Source organism: Oncorhynchus clarkii, chromosome 15, assembly GCF_045791955.1.
Source record: "Oncorhynchus clarkii lewisi isolate Uvic-CL-2024 chromosome 15, UVic_Ocla_1.0, whole genome shotgun sequence".
Classification (NCBI taxonomy): Eukaryota; Metazoa; Chordata; class Actinopteri; order Salmoniformes; family Salmonidae; genus Oncorhynchus; species Oncorhynchus clarkii.
The window spans coordinates 5,499,981-5,521,505 of NC_092161.1; the positions used below are offsets into that span (position 1 = coordinate 5,499,981).

The following is a 21,525-nucleotide window of genomic DNA, read 5'->3' on the forward strand; positions in this document are numbered from 1 at the left end:
ATTCCACTCGATGTTGGAACGTTGCTGCTATAACAGCCTCCACTCTTCTGGGAAGGCTTTCCACTAGATGTTGGAACGTTGCTGCTATAACAGCCTCCACCCTTCTGGGAAGACATTCCACTCGATGTTGGAACGTTGCTGCTATAACAGCCTCCACTCTTCTGGGAAGGCTTTCCACTAGATGTTGGAACGTTGCTGCTATAACAGCCTCCACTCTTCTGGGAAGGCTTTCCACTAGATGTTGGAACGTTGCTGCTATAACAGCCTCCACTCTTCTGGGAAGGCTTTCCACTAGATGTTGGAACGTTGCTGCTATAACAGCCTCCACTCTTCTGGGAAGGCTTTCCACTAGATGTTGGAACGTTGCTGCTATAACAGCCTCCACTCTTCTGGGAAGGCTTTCCACTAGATGTTGGAACGTTGCTGCTATAACAGCCTCCACTCTTCTGGGAAGGCTTTCCACTAGATGTTGGAACGTTGCTGCTATAACAGCCTCCACTCTTCTGGGAAGGCTTTCCACTAGATGTTGGAACGTTGCTGCTATAACAGCCTCCACTCTTCTGGGAAGACTTTCCACTCGATGTTGGAACGTTGCTGCGGGGACTTTTTTCCATTCAGCCACAAGAGCGTTAGTGAGGTCGGGCGCTGACGTTAGGTCATTAGGCCCGGCTCGCAGTCACCTTTCCAATTGGTGGTTAAATAAAGGTAAAAAAGAAGAAAAACAAAAAATCATCCCAATGGCAAGTTCTTCCACACCGATCTTTTCAAACCATTGTCATGCCCAAACAGGAAAGGGTCTTCCCCAAACTGTTGCCACGAAGTTGGAAGCACAGAATTGTCTGGAATGTATGTATGCTGGAGCGTTAAGATTCTTCACTGGAACTAAGAGGCCTGAACCATTATAACAGCTCCTCAAGAGGCCTGGTCTAACAGTCGGCCGAAAGTTTCAAATGTGTGTTTGCTACTCCCACTAGATAAGCTTCTGCGTCTCTGTCTGTCTCTCTGTGTCTCTCTCTCTCTCTCTGTGTCTCTCTCACTCACTCTGTCTGTCTGTCTGTCTGTCTGTCTGTCTGTCTCGCTCTCTTTCCTCCTCAATTCAAGGGGCTTTATTGGCATGGGAAACATATGTTAACATTGCCAAAGCAAGTGAAATAGATAATATATAAGTAGATAATAAACGAAAGTGAAAATAACAATAGAAAGTAACAGTAAAACTTACTCCAAAAGAATAAATACATTTCAAATGTCATATTATGGGCAAATAGTTAAAAGTACAAAAGGGAAAATAAATTAACATAAATATGGGTTGTATTTACAATGGTGTTTGTTGTGGCAACAGGTCACAAATCTTGCTGCTGTGATGGCACACTGTGGTATTTCACCCAGTAGATATGGGAGTTTATCAAAATTGGACTTGTTTTCAAATTCTTTGTGGATCTGTGTAATCTGAGGGAAATATGTGTCTCTAATATGGTCATACATTGGGCAGGAGGTTAGGAAGTACAGCTCAGTTTCCACCTTATTTTGTGGGCAGTGTGCACATAGCCTGTCTTCTCTTGAGAGCCAGGTCTGCCTGCGGCGGCCTTTCTCAATAGCAAGGCTATGCTCACTGAGTCTGTACATAGTCAAAGCTTTCCTTAAGTTTGGGTCAGTCACAGTGGTCAGGTTTTCTGCCACTGTGTACTCTCTGTTTGGGGCCAAATAGCATTCTAGTTTGTTCAGTTTTTTTGTAAATTCTTTCCAATGTGTCAAGTAATTATCTTTTTGTTTTCTCAATATTTGGTTGGGTCTAATATTGTTGCTGTCCTGGGGCTCTGTGGGGTGTGTTTGTGTTTCGAACAGAGCCCCAGGACCAGCTTGCTTAGGGGACTCTTCTCCAGGTTTGTCTCTCTGTAGGTGATTGCATTGTTATGGAATCGCTTCCTTTTAGGTGGTTGTAGAATTTAACGGCTCTTTTCTGGATTTGGATAATAATCGGGTATCGGCCTCCCCTAGACAGGGACAAAAACACGTACATCACCCATGTCACACCCTGACCTAACCAAAATAATAAAGAAAACAAAGAATACTAAGATCAGGGCGTGACAGCATAATTCTGCATTATTTGGTGTTTTACGTTAACACAGGATATTTTTGCAGAATTCTGCATGCAGAGTCTCAATTTGGTGTTTGTCCCATTTTGTGAGTTCTTGGTTGGTGAGCGGACCCCAGACCTCACAACCATAAAGGGCAATGGGCTCTATAACTGATTCAAGTATTTTTCGCCAGATCCTAATTGGTATGTCGAATGTTATGTTCCTTTTGAGGGCATAGAATGCTCTCCTTGCCTTGTCTCTCAGATCGTTCACAGCTTTGTGGAAGTTACCTGTGGTGCTGATGTTTAGGCCGAGGTACGTTTTTTGTGTGCTCTAGGGCAACGGTGTCTAGATGGAATGTGTATTTGTTGTCCTGGCAACTAGAACTTTTTTGGAACACCATTATTTTTGTCTTCCTGAGATTTACTGTCAGGGCCCAGGTCTGACAGAATCTGTGCAGAAGATCTAGGTGCTGCTGTAGCCCCTCCTTGGTTGGGGAGAGAAGCACCAGATCATCAGCAAACAGGAGACATTTGACTTCATATTCTAGTAGGGTGAGGCCGGGTGCTGCAGACTGTTCTAGTGCCCTCGCCAATTCGTTCATATAGCAAAGCTGTCATCAAGGCAAAGGGTGGCTACTTTGAAGAATCACAAATATAACATATATTTTGAGTAGCTTAACACTGTTGTGCTTACTACATGATTCCTTATGTGTTTGTTATTTTATAGTTTTGATGTCTTCACTATTATTCTACAATGTAGAAAATAGTAAAAATTAAGAGAAACGCTTGAATGAGTAGATGTTTAAACTTTTGACTGGTACTGTATACTATATGCTACCCCACTTTGAAGAGGTTTGGTCTTACACTGCGTCCCTGTCTCACCCCACGACAAAGTGTGTTTTTTTTGTTGCTTTTTGTGTACATGTACATGGATTTTTATAATGTCAAATGTTTTTTTTCCCCCAACCACTTTCCATCAATTTGTATAACCCTCATGCCAAATGAGTCTAAAGCTTTTTATTTTTTATTAACATGAGAAGACTTTGTTTTGGTTTGTTTGTTTGTCCATTAGGGTGTGCAGGGAGAATACGTGGTCTGTCGTATGATCATTTGATAAAAAGCCTATTTGACATTTGCTCAGTATGTTGTTTTCACTGAGGAAATGTACTAGTCTGCTGTTGATGATAATGCAGAGGATTTTCCCAAGGTTGCTGTTCACGAATATCCCACGGTAGTTATTGGAGTCAAATATGTCTCCACTTTTATGGATTGGGGTAATCAGTCCTTGGTTCCAAATTTTGGGGAAGATGCCAGAGCTAAGGATGATGTTAAAGAGTACAGCCAATTGGAATTTGTTGTCTATATAGTTTATCATTTCATTACCATCAACACCACAGGCCTTTTTTGTTTGGACGGTTTGTATTTTGTCCTGTAGTTCATTCAATGTAATTGGAGAATCCAGTGGGGTCTGGAATCCAGTGGGTTCTGGAATCCAGTGGGTTCTGGAATCCAGTGGGTTCTGGAATCCAGTGGGTTCTGGAATCCAGTGGGTTCTGGAATCCAGTGTGTCCTGGAATCCAGTGGGTTCTGGTAGTCTTTAATAGTTGATTCTAAAGATTTGTATTTGATTATGTATATGTTTGCTGTTTGTTCAACGTTATAGAGCTGAACAGATTGGAGAAGTGGTTTCTCCACACATCTCCATTTTGGATAGATAACTCTTTGTGTTGTTACTCAATTAGTGTGCTTCAATTTTCCCAGAAGTGGTTAGATTCTATGGATTTTTCAATTACATTGAGTTGATTTCTGACGTGCTGTTCCTGATTTTTTCGTAGTGTATTTCTGTATTGTTTTAGTGATTCACCATAGTGAAGGAGTAGACTCCGGTTTTCTGGGTCTCTATATTTTTGAGTGGACGGGTTTCTCAATTTCTTTCTTTGGTTTTTGTATTCTTTGTCAAACCATTTGTGATTGTTGTTCATTGTCTTCTGTTTTTACTGTTTGACATGTTTAAATTTGATAGGGAAGCTGAGAGGTCAAATATACTGTTTAGATTTGATAGGGAAGCTGAGAGGTCAAATATACTGTTTAGATTTGATAGGGAAGCTGAGAGGTCAAATATACTGTTTAGATTTGATAGGGAAGCTGAGAGGTCAAATATACTGTTTAGATTTGATAGGGAAGCTGAGAGGTCAAATATACTGTTTAGATTGGATAGGGAAGCTGAGAGGTCAAATATACTGTTTAGATTGGATAGGGAAGCTGAGAGGTCAAATATACTGTTTAGATTGGATAGGGAAGCTGAGAGGTCAAATATACTGTTTAGATTGGATAGGGAAGCTGAGAGGTCAAATATACTGTTTAGATTGGATAGGGAAGCTGAGAGGTCAAATATACTGTTTAGATTGGAAAGGGAAGATCAGTGGTCATATATATGTTTTAGATGTTCTACTGCCAAGTTCACACCTTCACTATTACAGTGGAACATTTTATCTAGGAAGTTGTCTAGAAGGGATTGAATTCGTTGTTCCCTAATTGTTTTTTGGTCGGTTTCCACACTACTTTCCTTCCATCTATGAATGTCTTAATATTATTCAGTTCCTTTGTACGTGCCCAGTGTCCGACAGAGCTGCAGGAGTTGTGACCCGTTTGGGTTGGATGGAGAAGCTGTCTTCATTAAAGTATGGGGATTCTAGTGGGGGGGGATATAGGTAGCACACAGGAGGACATTTTTCTCTGTTGAGAGAATTTCATTTTGAATTTCTAGTCAAATGTAAAATGTTTCTGTTTTGATTAATTTAATGGAGTGAGTTAGGTCTGCTCTATACCACATTAGCAGTGAGTCTCTTCCCTGTTTCACACCTGGTAGTGTGGTGGATGGGACTACCAGCTCTCTGTAACCTAGAGGGCAACCAGTGGGTCCATCTCCTCTATACCACCCACCTTCTAGTGTGGGGGATGGGACTACCAGCTCTCTGTAACCTAGAGGACAACCAGTGGGTCCATCTCCTCTATACCACCCACCTGGTAGTGTGGTGGATGGGACTACCAGCTCTCTGTAACCTAGAGGGCAACCAGTGGGTCCATCTCCTCTATACCACCCACCTGGTAGTGTGGGGGATGGGACTACCAGCTCTCTGTAACCTAGAGGACAACCAGTGGGTCTGTCTCCTCTATACCAGGTTTCTTGTAGGATGACCATGTCTGTATTTCTGATTTCTTTGGTGAAGTCCAGGTTCCTGCTCTTTAGGCCAAAGGCAGATGACCTCTGACCTGGGATATCCCAGGATGAGATAATGAAGGCTTTGTGTTCCATAAAGTGTCCAATGTTGTTAAGTCTTGTGGTTTGGCCTCAGGCCAGTAAGTATGAGCTGAGCCTGCTGAGCATCTGGTACATGCCATTGGCTTGGGCGAGTGTAAGAGTGGGGCTTGGGCCTGTTTGCCTGCTCACGGCCTGGGCGTATGTGTGTGACTTTCATGTCGAGGCCCTCTTTGCGAGAATGGGGGGGGGGGGGGCATGGGGTGAGCAGGAAGGGGCATAGGTCTGATCTGAGGGGGCCTAAATGGGGTGTGGGATGAGTAACCAAAAAAAGTGTTAAACATATCAAAATATATTTTATTTGAGGTTCTTCCAAGTAGCCACCCTTTGCCTTGATGACAGCTTAGCACACTCTTGACATTCTCTCAACATGGTATAGGGTAGATGGACCTGCTGGTAGTCCCAATCCAGGTGTGTCCAAACCTTTTGACCAGTACTGTGTGTGTTTGTGTATATATTTTAATATATTAATATCTTCTACCTTTTTCATCCAGGTGGATTGTAGATATGGAAGGAGCCACGGGCACGCTCTACGAAGGAGAGAAATTTCAGCTGCTTTTCAAATTCAGTAGTCGGTATCCTTTCGATTCACCTCAGGTAAGTAGCTAGCTAGCCTAGCGCTTCCTCATTAATAAATAGTCATATATATTTCTGTTGAATCAGTTAGCTAGGACACTCAATGACACAAGATCCATGCTCTGTCAGTAGGCTGGCTGAGTGGGTATGTTGCTTAGTAACAGGTCATTTGGCTGAGTGGGTATGTTGCTTAGTAACAGGTCATTTGGCTGAGTGGGTATGTTGCTTAGTAACAGGTCATTTGGCTGAGTGGGTATGTTGCTTAGTAACAGGTCATTTGACTTAGTGGGTATGTTGCTCAGTAAGAGGCAATCTGGCTGAGTAGAGAGGGTTCCAGTCTACTGGTCTGATGAAGAGGGTGGATATCATTCTGTAAGGTAGAGAGGGTTCCAGTCTACTGGTCTGATGAAGAGGGTGGATATCATTCTGTAAGGTAGAGAGGGTTCCAGTCTACTGGTCTGATGAAGAGGGTGGATATCATTCTGTAAGGTAGAGAGGGTTCCAGTCTACTGGTCTGATGAAGAGGGTGGATATCATTCTGTAAGGTAGAGAGGGTTCCAGTCTACTGGTCTGATGAAGAGGGTGGATATCATTCTGTAAGGTAGAGAGGGTTCCAGTCTACTGGTCTGATGAAGAGGGTGGATATCATTCTGTAAGGTAGAGAGGGTTCCAGTCTACTGGTCTGATGAAGAGGGTGGATATCATTCTGTAAGGTAGAGAGGGTGCTGTAACCATAGCCTAGTAAGTAGTAAACTGACTTGGTCAGTGCACTTAGAGGATCGATGTTAGCTATATTATAATATTAAATGCCATTTAGCAGATTATTTTATCCAAAGAAGCTTACAGTCATGAGTAGGCATCAAGCAAGGTATAGTGTTTGATTTCATTTTGACTTGTGGTTTTGATACAGTACCGTACTTTCATGTGGAGCAATATCCTTTACATAGTTTTCCACCTTTTAGAACTCACTCTCCTGGGTCATGTTCTCTCCCCTGGGTCATGTTCTCTCCCCTTCTCTCTCCTGGGTCATGTTCTCGCCCCTGGGTCATGTTCTCTCCCCTTCTCTCCCCTGGGTCATGTTCTCTCCCCTTCTCTCTCCTGGGTCATGTTCTCTCCCCTGGGTCATGTTCTCTCCCCTTCTCCCCCCTGGGTCATGTTCTCTCCCCTGGGTCATGTTCTCTCCCCTTCTCTCCCCTGGGTCATGTTCTCTCCCCTGGGTCATGTTCTCTCCCCTTCTCTCCCCTGGGTCATGTTCTCTCTCCTGGGTCATGTTCTCTCCCCTGGGTCATGTTCTCTCCCCTGGGTCATGTTCTCTCCCCTGGGTCATGTTCTCTCCCCTGGGTCATGTTCTCTCCCCTGGGTCATGTTCTCTCCCCTGGGTCATGTTTTCTCCCCTGGGTCATGTTTTCTCCCCTTCTCTCCCCTGGGTCATGTTCTCTCCCCTGGGTCATGTTCTCTCCCCTTCTCTCTCCTGGGTCATGTTCTCTCCCCTTCTCTCCCCTGGGTCATGTTCTCACCCTTCTCTCCCCTGGGTCATGTTCTCTCCCCTTCTCTCCCCTGGGTCATGTTCTCTCCCCTAGGTCTTGTTCTCTCCCCTTCTCTCCCCTGGGTCATGTTTTCTCCCCTGGGTCATGTTCTCTCCCCTTCTCTCCCCTGGGTCATGTTCTCTCCCCTGGGTCATGTTCTCTCCCCTGGGTCATGTTCTCTCCCCTGGGTCATGTTCTGTCCCCTGGGTCATGTTCTGTCTCCTGGGTCATGTTCTCTCTCCTGGGTCATGTTCTCTCCCCTTCTCTCTCCTGGGTCATGTTCTCTCCACTTCTCTCTCCTGGGTCATGTTCACTCCCCTTCTCTCCTGGGACATGTTCACTCCCCTGGGTCATGTTCACTCCCCTGGGTCATGTTCACTCCCCTGGGTCATGTTCTCTCCCCTGGGTCATGTTCTCTCCCCTGGGTCATGTTCTCCCCCCCGTGTTCATGTTCTCTCCCCTTGGTCATGTTCTCTCCCCTGGGTCATGTTCTCTCTCCTGGGTCATGTTCTCTCTCCTGGGTCATGTTCTCTCTCCTGGGTCATGTTCTCTCTCCTGGGTCATGTTCTCTCTCCTGGGTCATGTTCTCTCCCCTGGGTCATGTTCTCTCCACTTCTCTCTCCTGGGACATGTTCACTCCCCTGGGTCATGTACTCTCTCCTGGGTCATGTTCTCTCCCCTTCTCTCTCCTGGGTCATGTTCACTCCCCTGGGTCATGTTCTCTCCCCTGGGTCATGTTCTCTCCCCTGGGTCATGTTCTCTCCGCTGGGTCATGTTCTCTCCCCTTCTCTCCCCTGGGTCATGTTCTCTCCCCTAGGTCATGTTCATTTATTCTAGTACTCACTCCCCTGGGTCATATTAATATTAATTTATTCTAGAACTCATTCCCCTGGATCACATTAATATTCATTTATTCTAGAACTCACTCCCCTGGATAATATTAATACTAATTTATTCTAGAACTCACTCCCCTGGATCATGTTAATTTATTCTAGAACTCACTCCCCTGGATCATACAAATTTATTCTAGAACTCACTCCCGTGGATCATATTCATACTCATTTATTCTAGAACTCACTCCCCTGGATCATATTCATACTAATTTATTCTAGAACTCTCTCCCCTGGGTCATGTTCTCTCCCCTGGGTCATGTTCTCTCCCCTGGGTCATGTTCTCTCCCCTGGGTCATGTTCTGTCTCCTGGGTCATGTTCTGTCTCCTGGGTCATGTTCTCTCCCCTGGGTCATGTTCTCTCCCCTTCTCTCTCCTGGGTCATGTTCTCTCCACTTCTCTCTCCTGGGTCATGTTCACTCCCCTTCTCTCCTGGGACATGTTCACTCCCCTGGGTCATGTTCACTCCCCTGGGTCATGTTCACTCCCCTGGGTCATGTTCTCTCCCCTGGGTCATGTTCTCTCCCCTGGGTCATGTTCTCCCCCCCGTGTTCATGTTCTCTCCCCTTGGTCATGTTCTCTCCCCTGGGTCATGTTCTCTCTCCTGGGTCATGTTCTCTCTCCTGGGTCATGTTCTCTCTCCTGGGTCATGTTCTCTCTCCTGGGTCATGTTCTCTCCCCTGGGTCATGTTCTCTCCACTTCTCTCTCCTGGGTCATGTTCACTCCCCTTCTCTCTCCTGGGACATGTTCACTCCCCTGGGTCATGTACTCTCTCCTGGGTCATGTTCTCTCCCCTTCTCTCTCCTGGGTCATGTTCACTCCCCTGGGTCATGTTCTCTCCCCTGGGTCATGTTCTCTCCCCTGGGTCATGTTCTCTCCGCTGGGTCATGTTCTCTCCCCTTCTCTCCCCTGGGTCATGTTCTCTCCCCTAGGTCATGTTCATTTATTCTAGTACTCACTCCCCTGGGTCATATTAATATTAATTTATTCTAGAACTCATTCCCCTGGATCGTATTAATATTCATTTATTCTAGAACTCACTCCCCTGGATAATATTAATACTAATTTATTCTAGAACTCACTCCCCTGGATCATGTTAATTTATTCTAGAACTCACTCCCCTGGATCATACAAATTTATTCTAGAACTCACTCCCGTGGATCATATTCATTTATTCTAGAACTCATTCCCCTGCATCATACTAATTTATTCTAGAACTCACTCCCCTGGATCATATTCATACTCATTTATTCTAGAACTCACTCCCCTGGATCATATTCATACTAATTTATTCTAGAACTCTCTCCCCTGGGTCATGTTCTCTCCCCTGGGTCATGTTCTCTCCCCTGGGTCATGTTCTCTCCCCTGGGTCATGTTCTCTCCTCTTCTCTCCCCTGGGTCATGTTCTCTCCCCTGGGTCATGTTCTCTCCCCTGGGTCATGTTCTCTCCCCTGGGTCATGTTCTCTCTCCTGGGTCATGTTCTCTCCCCTGGGTCTTGTTCTCTCCCCTGGGTCTTGTTCTCTCCCCTGGGTCATGTTCTCTCCCCTGGGTCATGTTCTCTCCCCTTCTCTCCCCTGGGTCATGTTCTCTCCCCTTCTCTCCCCTGGGTCATGTTCTCTCCCCTAGGTCTTGTTCTCTCCCCTTCTCTCCCCTGGGTCATGTTTTCTCCCCTGGGTCATGTTCTCTCCCCTTCTCTCCCCTGGGACATGTTCTCTCCCCTGGGTCATGTTCTCTCCCCTGGGTCATGTTCACTCCCCTGGGTCATGTTCTCTCCCCTGGGTCATGTTCTCTCCCCTGGGTCATGTTCTCTCCCCTGGGTCATGTTCTCTCCCCTGGGTCATGTTCTCTCCCCTGGGTCATGTTCTCTCCCCTGGGTCATGTTCTCTCTCCTGGGTCATGTTCTCTCCCCTGGGTCATGTTCTCTCCACTTCTCTCTCCTGGGTCATGTTCACTCCCCTTCTCTCTCCTGGGACATGTTCACTCCCCTGGGTCATGTACTCTCTCCTGGGTCATGTTCTCTCCCCTTCTCTCTCCTGGGTCATGTTCACTCCCCTGGGTCATGTTCTCTCCCCTGGGTCATGTTCTCTCCCCTGGGTCATGTTCTCTCTGTTGGGTCATGTTCTCTCCCCTTCTCTCCCCTGGGTCATGTTCTCTCCCCTGGGTCATGTTCATTTATTCTAGTACTCACTCCCCTGGGTCATATTAATATTAATTTATTCTAGAACTCACTCCCCTGGATCATTTTAATATTCATTTATTCTAGAACTCACTCCCCTGGATAATATTAATACTAATTTATTCTAAAACTCACTCCCCTGGATCATGTTAATTTATTCTAGAACTCACTCCCCTGGATCATACAAATTTGTTCTAGAACTCACTCCCGTGGATCATATTTATTTATTCTAGAACTCATTCCCCTGCATCATACTAATTTATTCTAGAACTCACTCCCCTGGATCATATTCATACTCATTTATTCTAGAACTCACTCCCCTGGATCATATTCATACTCATTTATTCTAGAACTCACTCCCATGGATCATATTCATACTAATTTATTCTAGAACTCACTCCCCTGGATCATATTCATACTCATTTATTCTAGAACTCACTCCCATGGATCATATTCATACTAATTTATTCTAGAACTCACTCCCCTGGATCATATTAATTTATTCTAGAACTCACTCCCCTGGATCATATTAATGTATTCTAGAACTCACTCCCCTGGATCATACTAATTTATTCTAGAACTCACTCCCGTGGATCATATTAATTTATTCTAGAACTCACTCCCCTGGATCATGTTAATTTATTCTAGAACTCACTCCCCTGGATCATATTAATATTAATTTATTCTAGAACTCACTCTCCTGGATCATATTAATATTAATTTATTCTTGAACTCACTCCCCTGGATCATATTAATTTATTCTAGAACTCACTCCCCTGTATCATACTAATTTATTCCTAGAATTCACTCCCCTGGATCATATTAATTTATTCTAGAACTCACTCCCCTGGATCATATTAATATTAATTTATCCTAGAACTCACTCCCCTGGATCATATTCATATTAATTTATCCTAGAACTCACTCCCCTGGATCATATTAATATTAATTTATTCTAGAACTCACTCCCCTGGATCATATACATTTATTCTAGAACTCATTCCCCTGGATCATGTTAATTTATTCTAGAACTCACTCCCCTGGATCATATTAATTTATTCTAGAACTCACTCCCCTGGATCATACACATTTTTTCTAGAACTCACTCCCCTGGATCATGTTCATTTATTCTAGAACTCACTCCCCTGGATCATGTTCATTTATTCTAGAACTCACTCCCCTGGATCATGTTCATTTATTCTAGAACTCACTCCCCTGGATCATGTTCATTTATTCTAGAACTCACTCCCCTGGATCATGTTCATTTATTCTAGAACTCACTCCCCTTGATCATGTTCATTTATTCTAGAACTCACTCCCCTGGATCATGTTCATTTATTCTAGAACTCCCTACCCTGGATCATATATTAATTTATTCTAGAACTCACTCCCCTGGATCATATTAATTTATTCTAGAACTCACTCCTCTGGATCATACTAATATTAATTTATTGGTGGCTCATAATTGGATCCTGACCTAGGACACAGTGGAGACAGATCTCTCTCTAGCTGTCTCTCTCTAGCTGTCTCTCTCTCTAGCTGTCTCTCTCTCTAGCTGTCTCTCTCTTTCGCTGCCTCTCTCTCTCTCTCTCTCGCTGCCTCTCTCTCACTCTCTCGCTGCCTCTCTCTCTCTCTCACGCTGCCTCTCTCTCTCTCACGCTGCCTCTCTCTCTCACGCTGCCTCTCTCTCTCTCTCACGCTGCCTCTCTCTCTCTCTCTCACGCTGCCTCTCTCTCTCTCTCTCACGCTGCCTCTCTCTCTCTCTCACGCTGCCTCTCTCCCTCTCTCACGCTGCCTCTCTCTCTCTCACGCTGCCTCTCTCTCTCTCTCACGCTGCCTCTCTCTCTCTCTCACGCTGCCTCTCTCTCTCTCTCACGCTGCCTCTCTCTCTCTCTCACGCTGCCTCTCTCTCTCTCTCACTCTGCCTCTCTGTCTCTCACGCTGCCTCTCTCTCTCTCACACTGCCTATCTCTCTCTCTCACGCTGCCTCTCTCTCTCTCTCTCTAGCTGTCTCTCTCTCTAGCTGTCTCTCTCGCTGCCTCTCTCTCTCTCTCTCACGCTGCCTCTCTCTCTCTCTCACGCTGCCTCTCTCTCTCTCTCACGCTGCCTCTCTCTCTCTCTCACGCTGCCTCTCTCTCTCTCTCACGCTGCCTCTCACGCTGCCTCTCTCTCTCTCTCACGCTGCCTCTCTCTCTCTCTCACGCTGCCTCTCTCTCTCTCACGCTGCCTCTCTCTCTCTCACGCTGCCTCTCTCTCTCACGCTGCCTCTCTCTCTCACGCTGCCCCTCTCTCTCTCTCACGCTGCCCCTCTCTCTCTCTCACGCTGCCTCTCTCTCTCTCTCACGCTGCCCCTCTCTCTCTCTCACGCTGCCTCTCTCTCTCTCTCACGCTGCCTCTCTCTCTCTCTCACACTGCCTCTCTCTCTCACGCTGCCTCTCTCTCTCTCTCTCACGCTGCCTCTCTCTATCTCTCTCTCACGCTGCCTCTCTCTCTCTCTCACGCTGCCCCTCTCTCTCTCTCACGCTGCCCCTCTCTCTCTCTCACGCTGCCCCTCTCTCTCTCTCACGCTGCCCCTCTCTCTCTCTCACGCTGCCCCTCTCTCTCTCTCACGCTGCCCCTCTCTCTCACGCTGCCCCTCTCTCTCTCTCACGCTGCCCCTCTCTCTCTCTCACGCTGCCCCTCTCTCTCTCTCACGCTGCCACTCTCTCTCTCTCACACGCTGCCACTCTCTCTCTCTCACGCTGTCTCTCTCGATTCAATTCAAGGGGCTTTATTGGCATGGGAAACGTGTTAACATTGCCAAAGCAAGTGAGGTAGCTAATATACAAAAGTGAAATAAACAATAAAAATTAACAGTAAACATTACACATACAGAAGTTTCAAAACTCTCTCTCTCTCTAGCTGGCTCTCTCTCTCTAGCTGGCTCTCTCTCTCTAGCTGGCTCTCTCTCTCTCTCTAGCTGGCTCTCTCTCTCTCTAGCTGGCTCTCTCTCTCTCTAGCTGGCTCTCTCTCTCTCTCTAGCTGGCTCTCTCTCTCTCTCTAGCTGTCGCTCTCTCTCTCTCTAGCTGGCTCTCTCTCTCTCTCTCTCTCTCTCTCTCTCTCTCTGGCTGTCTCTGTCTCTCTCTCTAGCTGGCTCTCTCTCTAGCTGTCTCTCTCTCTCTAGCTGTCTCTCTCTCTCTCTAGCTGGCTCTCTCTCTCTCTAGCTGGCTCTCTCTCTCTCTAGCTGGCTCTCTCTCTCTCTAGCTGGCTCTCTCTCTCTCTAGCTGGCTCTCTCTCTCTCTAGCTGGCTCTCTCTCTCGCTGTCACTCTCTCTCTCTCGCTGTCACTCTCTCTCTCTATCTCTAGCTGGCTCTCTCTCTCTCTCTAGCTGGCTCTCTCTCTCTCTAGCTGGCTCTCTCTCTCTCTCTAGCTGGCTCTCTCTCTCTCTCTCTAGCTGTCTCTCTCTCTCTCTCTCTCTAGCTGCCTCTCTCTCTCTCTCACGCTGCCCCTCTCTCTCACGCTGCCCCTCTCTCTCTCACGCTGCCCCTCTCTCTCTCTCACGCTGCCCCTCTCTCTCTCTCACGCTGCCCCTCTCTCTCTCTCACGCTGCCCCTCTCTCTCTCTCACGCTGCCCCTCTCTCTCTCTCACGCTGCCCCTCTCTCTCTTTCACGCTGCCCCTCTCTCTCTTTCACGCTGCCCCTCTCTCTCTCTCACGCTGCCACTCTCTCTCTCTCTCACGCTGCCACTCTCTCTCTCTCACGCTGTCTCTCTCGATTCAATTCAAGGGGCTTTATTGGCATGGGAAACGTGTTAACATTGCCAAAGCAAGTGAGGTAGCTAATATACAAAAGTGAAATAAACAATAAAAATTAACAGTAAACATTACACATACAGAAGTTTCAAAACTCTCTCTCTCTCTAGCTGGCTCTCTCTCTCTAGCTGGCTCTCTCTCTCTAGCTGGCTCTCTCTCTCTCTCTAGCTGGCTCTCTCTCTCTCTCTAGCTGGCTCTCTCTCTCTCTAGCTGGCTCTCTCTCTCTCTAGCTGGCTCTCTCTCTCTCTCTCTAGCTGGCTCTCTCTCTCTCTCTAGCTGTCGCTCTCTCTCTCTCTAGCTGGCTCTCTCTCTCTCTCTCTCTCTCTCTCTCTCTCTGGCTGTCTCTGTCTCTCTCTCTAGCTGTCTCTCTCTCTCTAGCTGTCTCTCTCTCTCTAGCTGTCTCTCTCTCTCTAGCTGTCTCTCTCTCTCTCTAGCTGGCTCTCTCTCTCTCTAGCTGGCTCTCTCTCTCTAGCTGTCTCTCTCTCTCTCTAGCTGGCTCTCTCTCTCTCTAGCTGGCTCTCTCTCTCTCTAGCTGGCTCTCTCTCTCTCTAGCTGGCTCTCTCTCTCTCTAGCTGGCTCTCTCTCTCGCTGTCACTCTCTCTCTCTCGCTGTCACTCTCTCTCTCTATCTCTAGCTGGCTCTCTCTCTCTCTCTAGCTGGCTCTCTCTCTCTCTCTCTAGCTGGCTCTCTCTCTCTCTCTAGCTGGCTCTCTCTCTCTCTCTCTAGCTGGCTCTCTCTCTCTCTCTAGCTGGCTCTCTCTCTCTCTAGCTGGCTCTCTCTCTCTCTAGCTGGCTCTCTCTCTCTCTAGCTGGCTCTCTCTCTCTCTAGCTGGCTCTCTGTCTCTCTAGCTGGCTCTCTCTCTCTCTCTAGCTGGCTCTCTCTCTCGCTGTCACTCTCTCTCTCTCTCTATCTCTAGCTGTCCCTCTCTCTCTAGCTGTCTCTCACTCTCTAGCTGTCTCTATCTCTCTCTCTAGCTGTCTCTCTCTCTCTAGCTGTCTCTCTCTCTCTCTAGCTGTCTCTCTCTCTCTCTAGCTGTCTCTCTCTCTAGCTGTCTCTCTCTCTCTCGCGCGCTGTCTCTCTCTCTCTCTCTAGCTGGCTCTCTCTCTAGCTGTGTCTCTCTCTCTCTCTAGCTGTCTCTCTCTTTCTCTCTAGCGGTCCTTTTCTCTCTAGATGTCTCTCTCTCTAGCTGTCCTTTTCTTTCTAGCTGTCTCTCTAGCTGTCCTTTTCTCTCTAGCTGTCTCTCTCTCTCTCTCTCTCTAGCTGTCATTTTCTCTCTAGCTGTCTCTCTCTCTCTCTCTCTAGCTGTCATTTTCTCTCTAGCTGTCTCTCTCTCTCTAGCTGTCCTTTTCTCTCTAGCTGTCTCTCTCTCTCTCTACGCCAGTGTATTAAAGCCCACGGGCCACGTTTGAGAGGATTAGCTTAACGTGACAATCTTATTTTACATATCAGTGGCCTATAAATAGAGAGAGAATATTAGATCTACAGTCAGGCTACTACTACCACCTCATACCCCCAGCACAACAACACCCCACAGATAACCACCACCTCATACCCCCAGCACAACAACACCCCACAGATAACCACCACCTCATACCCCCAGCACAACAACACCCCACAGATAACCACCACCTCATACCCCCAGCACAACAACACCCCACAGATAACCACCACCTCATACCCCCAGCACAACCACACCCCACAGATAACTACCACCTCATACCCCCAGCACAACAACACACCACAGATAACTAGTGTTTTTTAAGTATGTGCGTGGGTGAATTGGGTGTGTTGGTAATTGTTTGGGTGTTGTTAAGTGAATGGATGTATCAGTGTGAGTGTACGTGTCGCTCTTAAAAACAAGATGTTGGCAAAGATCTCCCTTAATGCACGCCATGTACAGCAACACTGTAGGGGCCTCTGCTCTCCTCTGGTGGCTGGTGAGTTTAGCGAGAGAGCTGTGATGTCTTCCCTTCCTCCGTAGTTATCCTCCCTAATTAAGTGTGCAGCGCTCTCTCTCTCTCTCTAGCTGTCTCTCTCTCTCTCTCTCTCTCTCTCTCTCTCTCTAGCTCTCTCTCTCTCTCTAGCTGTCTCTCTCTCTCTCTAGCTGTCTCTCTCTCTCTCTCTCTCTTTCCCCCTCCCCCCCTCTCTCGCTCCCTCTTTCCCCCCTCTTTCCCTCTCTCTCTCTTGTCCCCCCTCTCTCTCTTTCCCCATCTCTCTCTTTCCCCCCTCTCTCTTTCCCCCCTCCCTCTCTCTCTCTTTCCCCCCCTCCTCTCTCTCTCTTTCCCCCCTCCCCCCTCTCTCTTTCCCCCCTCCCTCTCTCTCTTTCCCCCCTCCCCCTCTCTCTCTTTTCCCCCCTCCCCCTCTCTCTATTTTCCCCCTCTCTCTCTCTCTTTCTCCCCTCCCCCTTCTCTCTTTCTCCCCTCCCCCCTTCTCTCTTTCTCCCCTCCCCCCTTCTCTCTTTCTCCCCTCCCCCCTTCTCTCTTTCTCCCCTCCCCCCTTCTCTCTTTCTCCCCTCCCCCCTTCTCTCTTTCCCCCCTCCCCCTCTCTCTCTTTCCCCCTCCCCTCTCTCTCTTTCCCCCTCCCCCTCTCTCTCTTTCCCCCCCTCCCCCTCTCTCTTTTTCCCATCTCTCCCTCTTTCCCCCCTCCCCCTCTCTTTCTCCCATCTCTCTCTCTTTCCCCCCTCCCCCTCTCTCTCTTTCCCCCTCCCCCCTCTCTCCTCCCATCATGTGAGGCACTCTTCTCCTAATCCCCCAGCCTCATGTTGCTGTATAGAGCTAAGCCCAGGCTTACAGTCCAAGGCTCATTATTTTCTGCTATTAATGTGAAAATCTAAACTCATTCCGGCCGACTATTTTCCTAATTCATCTCTCTTACCACCCCGACCCCCCCCCCCCCCCCCCAAAAAAAAATAGAGGTCAAAACTTAACAGGCCGTTGTACAGATGCAAAGTAGATGGATCTCTCTCTTTTTAAGCTATGAACATTGATGTGTCTAATCTTTATTTTGTTGTTGTTGTTGTTGTTGTTTCTGTCCCCCTGTTCAGGTAATGTTCACGGGAGAGAATATACCTGTACATCCTCACGTTTATAGCAACGGGCACATCTGTCTTTCCATACTAACAGAAGACTGGTCGCCAGCCCTCTCAGTGCAGTCAGTCTGTCTCAGCATTATCAGCATGTTGTCCAGCTGCAAAGAGAAGGTAATGGGGGCGACAACAGACCCTTGGGGAACGATACAGTGACTATTTTTTTTATTTTAAATTTGTATTATTATTATTAATTCAAACTGTAATGGGCAATTGACCATAAATAAACCATATGAAAATAAATGCCTGTCCCTGTTTCGCTGTGAGCGAGCCAATCCCTGTCCCTGTTTCGCTGTGAGCGAGCCAATCCCTGTCCCTGTTTCGCTGTGAGCGAGCCAATCCCTGTCCCTATGGAGGAGAGATGCACGTTCCAATAAGACACGTCAATATGCTAGCTAGTGGTGCCTAGCGTTCCTCTCTGCTAGCCTACTGTAGACATGTCAATATGCTAGCTAGTGGTGCCTAGCGTTCCTCTCTGCTAGCCTACTGTATACATGTCAATATGCTAGCTAATGACTACTGTTGATAGTCTGCAAAAAGACTCCTAGCATTCCTATTGGCTAGCCTACTGTAGTCATGTCAATATGCTAGCTAGTGACTACTGTTGATAGTCTGCAAAGAGACACCTAGCATTCCTCTTGGCTAGCCTACTGTAGTCATGTCAATATGCTAGCTAGTGACTACTGTTGATAGTCTGCAAAGAGACACCTAGCATTCCTCTTGGCTAGCCTACTGTAGACATGTCAATATCTCTTTTGGAAAGAGATATTATAGGGGCCTCGTCCTGTTTTGAGATGGGGGAACAAAATTATTTAAATGACAGGCCTACTTTAGAAACAAAGTATAGAGAGAACTACTGTTACTAGCGCAATATAGAGAGAACTACCGTTACTAGCTGAGTATAGAGAGAGAACTACCGTTACTAGCTGAGTATAGAGAGAGAACTACCGTTACTAGCTGAGTATAGAGAGAGAACTACCCGTTACTAGCTGAGTATAGAGAGAGAACTACCGTTACTAGCTGAGAATAGAGAGAACTACCGTTACTAGCTGAGAATAGAGAGAACTACCGTTACTAGCTGAGAATAGAGAGAACTACCGTTACTAGCTGAGAATAGAGAGAACTACCGTTACTAGCTGAGAATAGAGAGAACTACCGTTACTAGCTGAGAATAGAGAGAACTACCGTTACTAGCGCAATATAGAGAGAACTACCGTTACTAGCTGAGTATAGAGAGAGAACTACCGTTACTAGCTGAGTATAGAGAACAAGCATCACAGCTGGTGTTCACTGTCTGAACTCACTAGAGCCCCCTGCTGTTGTTAATCAGGCATCACAGCTGGTGTTCACTGTCTGAACTCACTAGAGCCCCCTGCTGTTGTTAATCAGGCATCACAGCCGGTGTTCACTGATCTCACTGTGTGAAAATAATCCTAATAGTAGTGCATAGAATTATGTTCTCTGTGGTGAAGTTTCACCTAGGTACAGATCTAGGATCAGCTTCCCCTTTCGTCAATCCTAACCTTAACCATGTGTGAGATGAAATGCAGAACTAACCCCAGATCAATTCTAATTGACCATACTCTGAATGATGTTGCCTCTCTGCATACCGTGTTTATACCAGCACTTCTCTGATGGTGACGGTTGTGTCTCTCTCTCTCTCTCTGTGTCTTTGTGTCTCTGTGTCTCTCTCTCTCTCTCTCTCTCTCTCTCTCTCTCTCTCTCTGTCTCTCTGTCTCTCTGTCTCTCTGTCTCTCTCCCTGTCTCTCTCTGTCTCTCTGTCTCTCTCTGTGTGTCTCTCTCTCTCTCTCTCTCTCTCTCTCTCTGTGTGTGTCTCTCTCTCTCTCTCTTGGTTTCTCTCTCACTCTGTTTCTCTCCCTCTCTCTGTTTCTCTCTCTCTCTCCCTGTCTCTCTCTCTCTGTGTGTCTCTCTCTCTCTCTGTGTCTCTCTCTCTCTCTCTGTGTCTCTCTCTCTCTCTCTCTCTGTGTGTCTCTCTCTCTCTCTCTCTCTCTCTCTCTCTCTCTCTCTCTCTCTCTCTCTCTCTCTCTCTCTCTCTCTCTCTCTCTCTCTCTCTCTCTCTCTCTCTCTCTCTCTCTCTCTCTCTCTCTCTCTCTCTCTCTCTCTCTCTCTCTCTCTCTGTCTCTCTCTCTCTCTCTCTCTGTGTGTCTCTCTGTCTCTCTCTCTCTCTCTCTGTGTGTCTCTCTGTCTCTCTCTCTCTCTCTCTGTGTGTCTCTCTGTGTCTCTCTCTCTCTCTGTGTGTCTCTCTGTCTCTCTCTCTCTCTCTCTCTGCAGAGACGGCCACCCGATAACTCCTTTTACGTAAGAACATGTAACAAAAACCCAAAGAAAACAAAATGGTGGTATCATGGTGAGTGGTTACGTCCTCTTGTTTTAATTTAACTTGGGAAATCAGTTAAGAACTAATTCTTATTTACAATGACGACGTACCGGGGGAACAGTGAGTTTCAGGGGTTGGAACCACAGATTTTTGACCTTGTCAGCTCTGGGATTCGATCTAGCCCGACGCTCTAACCACTAGGCTACCTGCCCTGTAGCCAGGTATTAGACAAGTAATATGTGAAGTGTTAAACCATTCCATCCTCACTCAGACGTTGTTAGACAGGTATATCCTGTCTAGTTGATGGTAATGGGGGGGGGGGGAGAGTACCTAAATCCAGACTAGATTATGGAATGAATCGGTACCTAAGCAACGGGAAACACTCATGGCGTCATGTCAGTGTATTTGATACTGAAACACTCATGGAGTCATGTCAGTGTATTTGATATTGAAACACTCATGGAGTATTTGATACTGAAACACTCATGGAGTCATGTCAGTGTATTTGATACTGAAACACTCATGGCCTCATGGTGTCATGTCAGTGTATTTGATACTGAAACACTCATGGAGTCATGTCAGTGTATTTGATACTGAAACACTCATGGCCTCATGGTGTCATGTCAGTGTATTTGATACTGAAACACTCATGGAGTCATGTCAGTGTATTTGATACTGAAACACTCATGGCCTCATGGCGTCATGTCAGTGTATTTGATACTGAAAGTGTGTGTTTCCTTTCACAGATGATACGTGCTAATAAACATTGTAATAGTTCCAGAAGAAAGAAGGCCTACTGAACCGCATAAAGCACTTTTGAATCATACCACAGTCACTGAACTCTGACCTTTTTGACTGGAACAATGGACACCATGATGCGCTGGAGAGACTGTTTGAACTGCATTTCCCAGAGGGCAGTTGGGTGCATGTTTTTAGCCGGTTGTAATATACAAAAAATAAATAAATAAATTAAGACCAACAATGGATTGTTTTTGCAAAAAAAGATAAAGGTCACTATGCAGCCAGCGAGAGGAAAAATGGTTTCGTAGTGAGATTATTATTGTTATCGTTTTAAGATGATTCTTCTTTCCTTTTGTGTTTGTTTGGGTGCATTTAAAAGGTTGTCATTATGTGCTGTGCAATACAACGGTGGATGCATGGTTGGGCCCTAACAAAGATATCTGGAAGGGATCTCAGCATCTTAACCCCCAGAAAATACTTCAGCTTTTTTTAATTTTTTTTTGGGGGGCCTGATATTCAATGCACTGTGACGATATGTAGAGCTACAACAGCTCAATGTTATTATTCCAAAGGTTCAACTTCTACTGTAAAACCACAAACAACACCACTTCTCTGCAGTTGGTAGAAGGGGGGTTTTCAAGTGGTTTTACATTTCACTGTTTAATCAAGAGTAGTACAGTTCTCTTCCTCTCCGCCTTCCATCTTTCAAGGACAGACTTGATTTCAGAAGTTGTCTGGTCTATTTTGACTATAGCAGCGTTTCCCCAACTCGGTCCTGGGCCCCCCCCCCAACTCGGTCCTGCCCCCCCCCCCCCCCCCAACTCGGTCCTGGGCCCCCCCCCCCCCCAACTCAGTCCTGGGCCCCCCCCCCCCCAACTCGGTCCTGCCCCCCCCCCCCCCCCCCCCCCCCAACTCGGTCCTGCCCCCCCCCACTCGGTCCTGCCCCCAACTCGGTCCTGGCCCCCTCAGTGCACGTTTAGTTTTTTTTTTGCACTGACACTTCC

At 46.8% G+C, this 21,525-nt stretch overlaps 1 protein-coding gene across 2 annotated transcripts in view; it reads left to right on the top strand.

Moving 5' to 3' along the window:
- LOC139366876 (probable ubiquitin-conjugating enzyme E2 W-B) overlaps positions 1 to 20,749 on the top strand; it is a 31,413-nt gene extending 10,664 nt beyond the window's left edge. For both annotated transcript variants that reach the window (XM_071104578.1, XM_071104579.1), the window contains exons 3-6: positions 5,891 to 5,993; positions 17,401 to 17,556; positions 19,735 to 19,810; positions 20,527 to 20,749. In XM_071104578.1, coding sequence (XP_070960679.1) covers positions 5,891 to 5,993; positions 17,401 to 17,556; positions 19,735 to 19,810; positions 20,527 to 20,540 — 349 coding nt within the window. In that variant the 3' untranslated portion in view covers positions 20,541 to 20,749. The remainder of the gene's footprint in view (positions 1 to 5,890; positions 5,994 to 17,400; positions 17,557 to 19,734; positions 19,811 to 20,526) is intronic.
- Positions 20,750 to 21,525: the final 776 nt, after the last annotated feature.